General features: G+C 38.2%; 1 protein-coding gene across 1 annotated transcript in view; it reads right to left on the bottom strand.

Annotated features, from left to right (window-relative positions):
* NAMPT (nicotinamide phosphoribosyltransferase) overlaps positions 1 to 13,850 on the bottom strand; it is a 29,859-nt gene that overhangs the window by 14,049 nt on the left and 1,960 nt on the right. Inside the window, exons 2-6 of the mRNA XM_056846960.1 lie at positions 6,042 to 6,198; positions 3,164 to 3,267; positions 2,086 to 2,214; positions 974 to 1,132; positions 471 to 607 (exon numbers count right to left, since the gene is read on the bottom strand). Of these exons, the coding sequence (XP_056702938.1) occupies positions 471 to 607; positions 974 to 1,132; positions 2,086 to 2,214; positions 3,164 to 3,267; positions 6,042 to 6,198 (686 nt within the window). The remainder of the gene's footprint in view (positions 1 to 470; positions 608 to 973; positions 1,133 to 2,085; positions 2,215 to 3,163; positions 3,268 to 6,041; positions 6,199 to 13,850) is intronic.

The raw sequence follows: 13,850 nt of genomic DNA on the forward strand, positions 1-13,850 counted from the left end.
AGCATTTCATGAAGAGTTCAACATGTTGACAGAGATGCTCAGGTCCTGACCAACCACCAATGCTGACCAGCTATAACTCGTTATATAGTTATGACTAAGAAGTTAACATATAATATGAACTGAGTGCATAAAGAAATGGCACAGAACAAGCCTACTGCATCCGACATCCAGTTTTCTTATTTGGGATCTTGCAACGGTTTTGGTAACACTTCATGGCTAACTTCAATAAAGGCAGAGAACAGTGACATTTGTAACATGAAACCAGCAAAATTTGTTGTGGCCAACAGCTGTCACTGTCTAGCATCAGTCTTGCAAATGACTTAAGCAAAATCTTACATGAATTCAAGTTTTAAAAAGACATGGCATTTACAGCAAGACATGGCATCTTCAGTCAATCCAGATTTACATTGGATTGTAACCAAAGGAAGAATAAGGGTTTAACATTCAAAGTGTCAAGGAAAGAGAAATACCTGTGTTCAGCAGCTGGAATAGAATGGCCTGGCACGGGGTCTTTTGTTCCATAATATTTCTTAATTAAACCAATTCCTGCTACCGTATCAGTTCCTTTAAAGTTCACCAAATGTGCAGATGCTCCTATTCCTGCTGTCTGAGAACAAGACATGACTCCGAATTACAGACAGGCTTTAACCTAAATGGCAATTCTTAGAGATTGTTTGAATGCTCAGCGACCCCAGACGAATAAGTACTTTAATTTTACTGTTGGTCTCATAGTATAAATAAGATGTGAAGTGCCATACTTCTTGTACTGCAGGGTATTACACTACATGACAAAAGAAAACCTAATGCTTGGTGCTAAAGATTTAAGGTGCTCAAGATTTTAGAATGTTATATGAATTTTACATGAAATAGGCACCAAATGCAGTTGGGCCAGAGAAGTCTCACTTCATGATCTAAACTTCTAAACATGAATTGCTCAGTTTAATACTTCAATGAAATGAGAAACCAGTATTACCTCTTGTGAAGAGACTCCTCTGTAGCCAAAGTCATGCAGTTTGTACTCCAGCCCTTCTAAAGCGCCAGAGGTTACTAGCAGGTATTTTGCCAAGATCTTCTTTTGTTCTCTGGAGTTTGTGGCAACAGTGATTGGATACCATGACTGAACAAGAATAGTCTAGGAAAACAGAACATGTTCTGTAAATAAGATAGCCCCTCTTGGCTATCTTCCAGGGGCATAATAATTCAATAACAAGAATTAAAATTATACGTGAAAGGCAATCCTACTTGGTAGTGGTGTAAAGTGCCACAAAGTTGCAGCCAACTTATTATGACCCCATAGGGCTTTCAAGGCAAGAGACTAACAGAGGTGCCTCTGTGTAGTGACCCTGGTATTCCTTGGTGGTCTCCCACCCAAATATTAACCAGGGCTGACCCTGCTTAGCTTCTGAGATCTGAGCCCTCCTACTTGCAGACATGTAAGAAGTTGAGACTGAAATCCATCTGAAAACCCTAAAATCAAATCTGATAGGCAAGATGATACATGAATAGTTTTGAAGAAGTATAGTTATTTAACTTAGTTATTTATATGTAACTTAAGAGAAGGAGGATGACAAGGTGGTGGGGGATATTAAAAATAGAAAACAAGAGAGTCTTGTTGGGGGGGGGGGAAATAAGATGTCAAACATACACACACAAAGTAGCACACTCTTTACATCTGAGCTGGCCAAATGCAGCCTTGCAGCTAATGTATGAGGTGGGCCGGCACCCACATGTCTCGGTCCTCCCCTCCCCCACTGCTTCTCTTGGATTATTTAATTTACACCCCATACCCTCTCCCCACAGGGGACTCAGGGCGCCTTACAATGTAAAGGCCCTTTGGGTGCTAAAGACTGCAGCAGAGAACACCCCACCATCACCATCACGTCCTATGGCCTTCGCATCTGTAATGGACTTCCCAGACCAAGCCATGCACCCAAGTGCCTAAAGGGTTGGCAATCAGGCATGAATCCTGGCAATGGTGGCTGATGTTCCTTCCTTTGAGCCATGTACACAGACACCATGGCAGGGCTTCTCACATACGACCAGGCAGCCACCCTGGTCAATCAGGGACAGTTTTTCATGACTTACCTCAATCCAATTTGTGAGCCAGTAACAGTCTGGATCAGTGTTTTCAACAGTGAAGAGTACATTTCCTCTGGGAATGACAGAGCCCTCAGGGACAGCCTTTACTTCTATTGGAAGATGCCCTTCATACTTCTGTTATATAATAGGAAACATACAGGATTAGAAAAGTAGGGTTAAATATGGCCATTTATCTTTCTGGATGAAAAACAGGCTTTATTATCAATGACTGCTCTTATTTGACAATAATTCTTTTTAAGTGGCAACAAAGCCATTGTTACAAAAATGTGCAACGAGTTAAAGAACACTAAGGGTACATCTAGCATGCAATTAAGTCCTCACTTTCTCTTCTTGCAATTACCATGCAGGTAGTTATTTTATTTCCACGTTAAGAAAGCTCAACACACATCCAAAGCTTGTGTATGACATTACTTCACAGAGCAAAATAATGGTATTGTCAAGCAATTTACAGCAGTAATACCAAGACCACGGTTACACAGCCCGGATAACCTACGAGAACCAATTTACAGCAGTGTTCACAAGAAAGCTTCCTTCAGAAAGCATGGACAGCTGGTTAGAACCCACAGGGAGGTAGATCTCTGACTCCTCAGCGTACACTATGATTTGCTCGGGGAGTTTCAACTCATCCTGGCTTTCACCAGTATAATGTGTTGAGACAACTGTTTCCCATACTATCAGTGCCATTAACCAAGAGGTATAATACTTGCAAAACAAAAGTTGTGAAGTTCCTTCAGAAACATCATCATAAATTGCTAGTCTATATGGAAATGTTCCCCTCCAGCTGTGCTCCCATGCATTTTACTATGCAGTATCAGAAGCAAAACCCCATTTACCTGGAAAGCCCTACTTGGCATTTGAAAAGGGTGAACACTGCTTTACTGTGAAATGTCTAAAAAAGAAAAAGTCAGCTGCCGGCCCTATCACATTGAACTCAAGAAGCTGAGCACCTGACAACTGTAGTCTCAAAGCGTAAGCAAGATAAACTTTCGTTTGATTAGCCATATGCCTGACAACTATTCAGAAGAACAAAAGCAGTGTTCTCCTACACTAGACTTCTTTTTACCTCAAGAATGTAGTTCCACCCCTTTTCATTGAAGACATCATCTTGAAAGTGTTCCTTGTATACCTCTTTGGCTTCCTGAATTTTTTCTTTGGTTACCACTTTGCCTGTGATCAAGAGCAGTTTAAATGTTATGACCAATATGTAACCAAGCATTGGAATATGAACATGCCTATTGAAAGTTGATCAGATCTAATCACATGTTGCTTTATAGATATATTTTGTAGTCTAGAAGCTGACTACATTGTGCAAAGGTTTTGACTTCTTGGCCACAGCCAGAGAAATTCTGTCTAGCACAATAATCGCCTGGCATTGCAATTCTATGCATACTTACTTGCGAGTATACCCCACATACTCAGTAGAATTTTCATATAAACATGTATAGTATCCTGATCCTATGAATTCATAATTTGGAAATGAGTCCCACTGGTTTAAGTTGAAGATATAATTGATAATTTGGTTGCAGAATGAATCACAGAACTAGTTATGGGTATAGCAAATATGCTTAAACACTATCGATTGGTAGATAATCACTTGCAGTGAGGAAGTTATCCATGGCATGTCACCCATGATATGTAACCAAACGAAGGCTACAATTCCCAAATGCTAAATCTAATGCTTTTAAGTCTTGGTTACCTTCATTTTATAGTTAATAGGAAAGAGACTACTCTCGCAATTTTCCTCAGATTGGAATAAATCATAGAAGTGGCAGTCAATATAGCATCTAGTGTCTGAATCTGAGGAATACACTGAGCTACCGATCTCAGGTTGATCACACCACTGCCTGAGGTTGCACAAATCTCACAGGAAGCTATTACACACTGTAGCCACAGAGTTCGATATAAAGAGCTACACAGTTCTGCACCAACTGACCTTCCACAAGTATCATAGCTTAGTCTGAAGTTGTCCTCCATAATGAACTGTGCTTTCATATTTGCATGGTTATACAAAATACCATTATTTGGACCAGCTTTCTTAATTCACATAGCTCAGATTTATAATTATGCATTTGGCAAATTAGCGGCAGTGGTTTGCTCTCTTTTAGCAAATATATGCACAAGCTGAAACAGTAATCTAATTCCTTTTAGCAAACGGAAAGCATAACACGAATCAGATATTTGGCCACTTATGCCTTAAACAGTATTAGAAAAAAGGTTTATGAGAAAGAGAGTTGAAATGGATAGATATTATTCTTGGTACTAAAATTCCATTTATTATTCTTGGTATTAAAATCCCATTTAAGCCTAGTTTTGACTAGATATAGTGGGTGGAAATTTTTCCAGAAGATTTTTAATGTTATTGTTTTTAAAGATTCATTGTTCCATTAAAAATAAGAATGAAAGTATGCTATCATTGATATTCAACAAGCTTATCAACATTGTAATTAATGTATTTCAGATGATTACATTTATGGATTATGAGAGTACATATATGCTTTATTGATTTGTAAACTGGGACAGGGGCATACAACACAAATACAGAATATAATCCAAACAGAAATCAAGTCATGAACACGTCATCAGCTGTGCAGGTCAAATTAAAACCACAGCTACAATTCTTATTTATATGTCTCCTTTCACATTGTACAAGGGATGTTATAATCTCTAATCTGATATGAAACTCACACATAATCCATGTGATACTATACAAAAGGAGTGAAACTGAGATGCCCTAGTGACTTCCATGGAAGTGTTAAATCCATGAATATCCTGCTCATTTTTTGGGTGTGGTAAAATTACAGCACAATCCTATGAAGAGTTACTGCAGGCTGAGGCAAGTGATTTCAGTGTCATTGGGCAGGATCTAGATGAAATTTTCCCGTGGCAGAATAGAACTTCCCTGCCTCTCTCATCCCACAGCAGGCCACCGACCGCCACAAAATTATGCTTCTGGGGTACAGGGGGCCCCAAGGAATGGCATGAGGGGGGCTTGCAGCAGGAAGGGGGAACCAGCAGAAATTGCAATTTAGTCTGGATCCAATCCAATGTATCAACAGGTTTTTTTCTTAAATTCAAAGGAAAGTACAAACTATATCATCTTTAAATTTGTAAGTAGTATTCCAATAATTTCTGCATAAAGCTCTGAATTTACATAAACATAACATTTAAACTATATTTGGATTTTTTCCCTAATCAAATATTTCAGTTCAAGTATAGGTATACTTAATTAACAGGGGTACCTTTTAAACAGTCCTTATTAAATGTATCAAACAAATATGCTAAATCAAATCATGTTCTATGGAGCACTGGAAACTTTTCCAATTCATATTTTTCTAGAAAACCCTCATAACTGTTTTTGACATTCATATTTAAGCTGTCACAAAAGAACTTAAGTTATCTCAAAAAGATTATACATCGTTAGTGCTGAACTCTTTCTTTCAAGCATTAACAGAACCCCAGAGAATATAGCATCACTGCCCTCATATTTAATGCATGTATTCCTTCATTCTCAACAGTTTTTCAATATGCGTGTATAGGAACTACAGGTAAATGCTGCAGTCTTCAGTTAAGGACTTTTAGAAGCAGGACTGGAAAAAATCCTGCCTCAAATCTTGGGAACCACTACTGCCAGACACTACAGGGGAAGATGACCATTTCTGTTTCAACATATGGGAGTCCTTACTAAAAAAGACTTCTGAACACAGATCTTAGGCATAAAGCCATTATGTGCAAGTTAGAAAATATTACCATTTGTGAGTTTTGTTTCACCATCAATTCAGAGATACAAGTAATATTTTAAAAGCTGTTCCTATGAGTTTTCTGTTTCACCATCAATTCAGAGATACAAGTAATATATTTTAAAAGCTGTTTCTACTGTTTAATTGGAGGCTTTATGGTGATCTATGTTCAAAAACTATGGTTAAAATTCTAGGATGGAATACCTTTTAAGTACTTATGAAGAATATACTGCAACCCATAAAAAACAGTTTCCTCATATTTCATCTTCCTTAATTTGGAGTTCTCTGTCTTCTTTTCACGACACTCAAAGTAGGAATAAACTTTGCTTGTATTGGGTGGATATTGCTTATAATGTGTCACCTGCATTAAGAAAAACCTCAGTAAGAATTTGAAACATTTTACTATGTACAAGAAAAAATATCCAAAACAGGCTAGACTTGTGTCATGTATCTTTCAAGAAAGGATCCGTTTTGTCCTTCAGCCTCTAACAGCCTGGCAAGCTCAAAGTGACCTAACCTTTTCTGGCTTTGGAACAAGGACCATTTTATCATTCCATCCCTTCTGCTGTCGGCATACAACCAAAGCACTCCTCCCTCTGGTTTCCAGATGCTCAAGAAACAGACCTCTGCATTATTGCCTTATGAGCTTCTCTTTCCCATAGCTTTTACATTTCCCCCCCCCCCCACAACAGAGAAGTAAAACTGACCAGGATTCTGAACAAACTGAAAAGTGATAAAGTTCAGACAATTCTCACTCCCTAGTTCCACACTGAAATCTTGTAACAGCAGCGATACAACAGTATGCCTGTAGAGACGACGCTATTGTTCAGGATCTGCAGTTTTTAGTGGACAGGTACACACCAAGTAATACAAGCATTACTTGCAACTGATTATTTTGGTGGGAATGTGTTTTATCGGGGCCATCATTGCCAAGTATAGCTATATGTTCCTTATTTGTACTGGCAGTCTAAAGAGCTTTCCCTTCTCACTGAGTGAGGACCTTTTAAGACTTTACATGTCCATCATGTTAAATTGCCAGGTTACGGAGAAGAGCAATATATGAACAGCAGGACAAGAATTTTATTCCCAAATATGAGCTTTGCTGTACCAACAGCTGAATTTCTACCCATTTCATTACTATACTTTGTTTTATGAAAAACAAGACTACGGGGATTGTTGCCAAAAAAACGCTTAAGAAAGCCAATTTTTTAGTTGATACGTTTGATAGAGTAGATTTCTATTAGTAATTTGAAGACGTTATCATTCCACTAGCATATTGTGTAAATTTTACAGGAAACCACTCAAAATGGGCTAATTTTGCACAAAGAGCATCAGTTTTATGATATTAGGGGATTTTCCAGCTCATTTTAAAAATAGTACTTCTGACACTTTCAAGACAGCAACATACACTTTTTCCCTTACCAGAAACACTAAAGCTGTAGGTTAAGGGGGAAAAAATTATATTATATATTATATATTATTTATATTTATTTATTTTTTGCATTTCTCTCAGCTTGGGCAATGAATTAGACTGGTCAGTTTCACTCTCTAATGCGGTAGTCTTTGGGTTTCCAACACTGCAAGGGAATGTTTGATAAGGGTTAAAAAAAAAAGAACAAAAATATTTTCAATCAGTTTTAGAACTAAAAATCCTAAATATTGTGCTTGAAGTATATGGCAACGTACAAAGAACTCTAAAGGCAGTACAGGTATGTTTTGTCTTTTCTCTTGTAAGTGCTGTTGTGGGTTTGGCTCAGAGCCAAAGGCAAGGTAGAACTTGATTAATAGGATGGACACACTAAATTATGGTGTAGTTCGGTCATGTACAATGGTAGTATTTGCAAAACAGACTAAAGTCTACCTTGTGATGTGTTGAATCACAGCTTATATGCAAAACAAAACCAATACTATCTAGAAAGAAACAAGTTTATATTCAAGATCATGGTTTGATGGAATGATTTATTCAGTGTTTTAAATGGTCATGTGATAAAAATCTTTGTTTGCTTAATACCAAATTTCAAATTAGAGTCACACTTAAAATCATACCATTGAACATGAAGTTTCACTCTGATGAAAAGTGCCCAAAATGAAGACCTTTGGTCAAGCAGCAATGTTATTTTTTCCATTTCATAACATTCTATGTTTATTTTTAAAGCTTTATGTCAACACAAAATGTATTTCAAAAATAAAACAAATAACATTAAATCATTTTGTCTGGTTTATAATCCAATAACTAGAACAGGGGCTTAAATGAACTATGCATTGCAATGTACAGCACCTCAGGACTATGAACAAAACCAGATATTTAAAGTCAAGGAAAGCTCACACACTAGCCTACAACATAAAAGTCACAGTTCTGTCAACTGAATACTACTTCCATTGCAGAATCTGGCATGATCCTGCATTAAGCAGGGGGTTGGACTAGATGGCCTGTATGGTTCCTTCCAACTCCATGATTCTGTGATTTTAATGAAGAAATATTAACATTAAAATAATATTAAGATTCAATGGAAAACTTTTTAAAAGTTTATTCTGTTCGCATTCACCCAACACACTTCCAGCCCATTAATACTATGCTGTACAGATGCTGTTACTAAATATGATGCACACTAAATGTCATTTAATTATTTAATTAAGGGTTAAAATTTTTTGATCTTATATAATGCTGGGAAACCAATATGTGGGCAACTGAGTCAGTTCTTTTTCTTTCTTCTGCAATACAATAGAGTGCTTACCCTCAAGCCAATAAAATGAGTAATGTCATTACGGTTAACATTCTTCAGCTAAGGTTGCCATGTGCATTCCGATCTAGGCATGTTTACCCATCTACACTTGGTAACCATTATCCATGCTTTTGTAACCTGCTGGCATGACTGCTGCTAATGTGCTCCATAGTAGGGCTGTCTTTGAAAAATATTTAGAAGCTGCAATTAATACAAAATGTGGCAGCTCGTCTGTAAACTGGGAAGGACACCTTGACTTTATAACTATATGTGGGTACCTGCAAGACTTTTTTTGTCCCCCTCCTCACTTGGGCACCTACTTGTCCCCCAGCGGAGATGCCACCTGCCTAGTAAATGCTGCTCCAGCTCTTCTCTTCCCCACACCACCCAAAGATGAGCCTTGTGACTTGGGGGGCGGGGAAATCCCCTGGAAGGAAAGCCACTCGCTGGCCAGCCTGCTCAGCTGCAGCCCCGCTGCCTCCACCTGCCTGGCTAATGTGGCAGCGGTGGAAGGGGGCTGTAGTAGAACCTACTCCCCTGCTTTTGTGTTATGCATTAATATTTTCTTATTAATACCAGATTTTTATCAATTTTTGTAATTTGTAATAGTTTTTATAGATGATAATCTGAATTTTAAAGTTGGACAATCTGATTTACTAACTTCTGGCTGGTCAAATAGAGAGTATGAATAGACTTGACTTGACCCTACTCCCCCTCTAGCTCAAGTGGAGGCAGGGGAGGCTCCTGCTCCTCCTGCTCCATCCTAGGTAGCTTAACTCTCCTTCTCCCTTGTCTGGCTCAGGCAGGTGTGTTTACATGGCAGCTCCAGCGGCGCCTTCTCCTCTTTCCTTGATACTGACCTACAAAGGCAAGGCAGCAGTGAAGGAGCTGCTATTGTCCCCATTCACTGTCTCTATCAATCCACATGGTGGCAAAGTTCAGAATTAAATACATTATTTTGAATGAATTGCACTGGCTATTTATTGACATGGTGCTGGTTTTAACCTTCTTGTAGCTGCAACCCCAAATGTGCCTCCTGCCCATTATAACCAACAGAGCAGCTTTTTATTTTATATATCACAAACTCAGCCTTTACTGGTTGTCATTTTAAATTGATCAAGATGATCCAACTCCCTTTTGTCTAGAAGCCAGTTCCACCTTGCCCATCTCCTCCTTGTTAAAAAACAAACAGAAGCAATTGTCTAGTACATGGAAACTTCCTTGTCTTCGTACTTTAAGGGCAAGCTGCAAATTCTTCACTTGCTTGTTTACTGTTATTCAGTCATTCCCCTATCTAGATGGATGTGAAGTATCCAATAGTCTGTCTACATCAAATTGCTGGTGCTGATCATTCTAGAGATGCTTGATTTACTCCTTTTAATGGCTGTCTTAATTCTGTCCCTTCCAAGTTCCAACCTTGCTTAGCTTCTGAGATCTGACAAGATCGGGCTATGCCATGCCATCTTTCCTCTACCACTGTGTTACTATTTGCTATTTTTAGGAACTTTCTGCTTTGTACATTTTTTAATTCTATGTAAGCAGGGTGGATAAAAAAAAATCAATGATTTTTAAAAATCTGATTTTTAAAATTTATATTGGGTTTTTAAATAACATGCTTTTTGAAGAAAAAGCTATTTAAAGATAGTTTTCTGTTTAACATATAGTGCAAAGGTTACATCATGAAATAAGGATTATTTTTTAAATTATGTAGCATGATGCTGTGTATTGATGCAATGTTAATCCTACTGCTCCTTTGCAAAGCTATGTACACATAACCCTTCCCTCTTAAGTGCTAAGTTTCAAGAAGTTAAATGAATAGAAGGTTGTTTGGAGTGGATTAGATCTTCACAAGAAACGAAGTGTGAGGAGGAAGGGGCAAGCAGTAAAAATGATAAGTGAAACCTTTTGAGCAGAATTCTCCACAAGTCTTGGGATCTTTCTGTGTATAGCCTGAGGTTTATGGTATTAGTCACTCCCTGAATGAGAAAACCTATAATGGCAGCAGGCTGTAAAAGAGACATTTGGAAATATATTCATGAAGTTCCTCTACCTATGGGTAAGTCAGGCATGTGTGCAAAATGCAAAGACTGCAACAAAGAAACACAAGGACTGGTGGCCCGAATGAAACAACATCATGTGAAGTGCTGTTTATGTAGAAAACCATGATTTAAATCTAGTCTTACTGACTAGTGATTTAAATCATGATCAAATTTACCCTGCATGTAAGCACCTGGTTTTCTTTTTATTGTCCTTTTGATTTGTCCCACTCTTCCTCCATACATTAATACTGCTCTATATGTGCTATCAAAGTTTGTTTCCCAATAATTGGGGGTGTCTTGTTTCTCATATAGCACACTAATAGGATGTTTCAGCTGCCTAAAATGAATAATTTGATGGCAATTTATTTTATAGGCTTTGAGTGAATCAGAGAAAGATGGTTTAGGGCAGGGGGCTCCAACCTTTTTAAGCCTGTGGGCACCGCTGCAATTTTTAGAGTGGGTAGTGAGCACCACCCTGAAAGGGCTGCCACAAGAGGTGGCAAACCCAAAATTACTGCCTGAGGTGGAACCTCACACTCCTGGGAAGAAGGGAATTCTGAAGGAGGAATGCCACGACTAAGTGCTTACCATGCCCAAGTGCTTACCAGTCCTCCTCATCCTACAGTGGAAAATACTTTCATTTAAAAGAGGGCAGCCAATAACAAGCCCTGCCTTACAACCGCCCCACCCACTTTCTGAAAAGCTCAGTGGACACCAAGGAAAGTACTGATGGGCGTCATGGTGCTCATGGGCACCACATTAGGGAACCCTGGTTTGGGGTACAGGAGTTTAGGTTGTAAAGCACTCTCTGTAATCATAGAGAACTGGGCTTATGGTCACAATCCAATTATGCATCCATTCTTTTGCTACTACTCTAAAACACCTGTATAACATCACTTCTGTCTCCAAATTCTGCTTCTTCATTGAAGCCTTTAATCTTAGACAGGACATGAGCTGAGCTGAATTTGCATATATCTACCTCATTAAGCACTGTCTCTAAAAGTTGCTTCTCCAGTACTTAACATTTAGACTGTAAGATCTTCGAGGCATGGGCCTACCTTTTTTGCTTAATGGTGACAGTTAAGTTTTTCCTGCTTGCTAGAACAAGATATTTTACCTTTTCAGAGGATGTTAGAGATGTCATTTAAATTGTTAAGAGGGCATATACGTGCATGCTAAATTTCAGCCCCCTGTACCAGGTCCCTAGAAGCTAATTTGTTGTGGGAGGGACACATATCTTGACATGCACCAGCATGAGTAAGTGCACTAACACAGAGACACAAAAATGCTAGAGCACTGCCTCCTTTTTATTCCCCATTCACAATCACCTCTACACAGAGAAAAGGTTGATGAATGAGTTTCAGCTAGGATTAGCCATTTGACTGGCAAAAAAATCTGGTCAAATATCTTTAAAATGTTAACTTTATTAGGTACAGATAAATCATCAACAGGTTTTGTATTTATGCTAATCACAAAATAGTTAGGTAATGAACTGTGTAACAGTGAGATTAATTCCTTAATTTTTAATGTAATGTATTTATATGGGCATTGCTGTTTGGAACTGCTCGCAGTTATAACAGGTGACCAGTAGGAGACACTTTCCCTGCTGTGTTTGCTCCTGCCGACTGCCCTAGCAAACACCATAGTGAAACAAATAGTGCTCGTCTACACTGTGGTATTCTTGGCTCCACGTCAAATTGGCAATGAATTGACTATATTTGACTGGTCAATTGACATGCGTGGCAACGCAATATGTACCTATTCTATTATAACCAGGCCCACTGTAAAATTAAAAATTAATTTAAAACATATACTTATGATTAGAAACTAGTACAGGACAAGCTTCTGGAGCATAAAATAATGCAACACACTGGTGGGGAAAGACCCTCTGCAATGTATACAAAAGATGTGGCTCAGCTATAAAAATAGAGATGTTAAAAAAGACTGTTCCATTTTCAAGTGTGAATTGTTGGGAGGGCATGCTCTGCCAAGTACTGTGGACGATGCTGGCACTGTATAAATATTGCAGGTAAGCTCATTTGGATACGTAAGTGCATCGCAAAATGAAACCAAAAGTTATTTCTATATTCTGTCTGTTATCCTATTACACTATTAAACAAGTTTAAGCTTTTCTTAACCCAACGTTATTCTTGTCAAATTTTTCATTGCTCAAGAGTTTAAGAAACAAGTGTCAAATTCAGATGCTCCAATGTGATTGTTAGGGTGATTTGGCTTTATCTGTATCCTGCTATTCCTTCGAGGAGCTCAAAGTGGGGGATGAGCCCTTCAATAGTCACCTGAGAGAGAAGACATGCAGTAAAACAGTAGCTTTGAGTTACTCACTTAACTTTTTTAAGGAAGCACTGGCATCCTAGCCTTTGCGTACTATGTTACACAAACTCACTTTTTATTGATTATTAGATGAAAAACTATCTTGGGCACAGAGAGTGATGGCCCTTGTCTTACTTAACAAGAGGTCCTCAAATATATATGTAGGCAAATAACACAGTTTAATATGAAAATGCATCCAGTATATATAACACATGAGGGATGCAGTTTATGTGGAGCAGCAAGAATTTGTACAGTTTTAAAAGTCAAGATCAAGCCTCTCTTAGGCTACGTTTTCATGAAGATTTCTTGACATTATTATCCAAAAAAAGTTATATTTTTCTAGCACAAAAATGTGCAGCATTTTAACTTATCACTAGCGTTTTAACATAAAGCACAACCCCACATGCTTAACTCTCCTATTTATTTATTTAAAACATTTGTTAGCTGCCTTTCTCCCTTGTGGAACACAAGGCAGCTCACAATATAAATAAAACATGAAAAATGCAATAAGAACAACAATTATAATGTCCTGTTGAAACAGACGGAACATAAAAGACCAATCTCTGGCTGGGCTGGACCTAAAAGGCGTAGCATAATACTTGTAGGGCCTACTACTACAACAGACAAATTACTGAAACAGGTTTAATAAGGAACATGACTTGAGGCCTTGATTTTCGTGGCAAAGTACACGTCTGAAGTTGCATTACCCATAAAACAGTACAGTACTTTCCCTCAACCAGAGGTTTTCCCTCTCCATTCCTTTTGCAATCAGTGGAACTACATAGTTAAATGCTTTCATAATCAGTACCCGCAGGGGTTGTATAATCAGTACCCACAGGGGTTGTACAACTGATTTAAGTGAGTTTTGATCTTGTTGGCATTAGAAATGTTTTCTGTTTCATAACCGTCAGATCTACTTT

Source organism: Euleptes europaea, chromosome 3, assembly GCF_029931775.1.
Source record: "Euleptes europaea isolate rEulEur1 chromosome 3, rEulEur1.hap1, whole genome shotgun sequence".
In the NCBI taxonomy this organism is placed as follows: Eukaryota; Metazoa; Chordata; class Lepidosauria; order Squamata; family Sphaerodactylidae; genus Euleptes; species Euleptes europaea.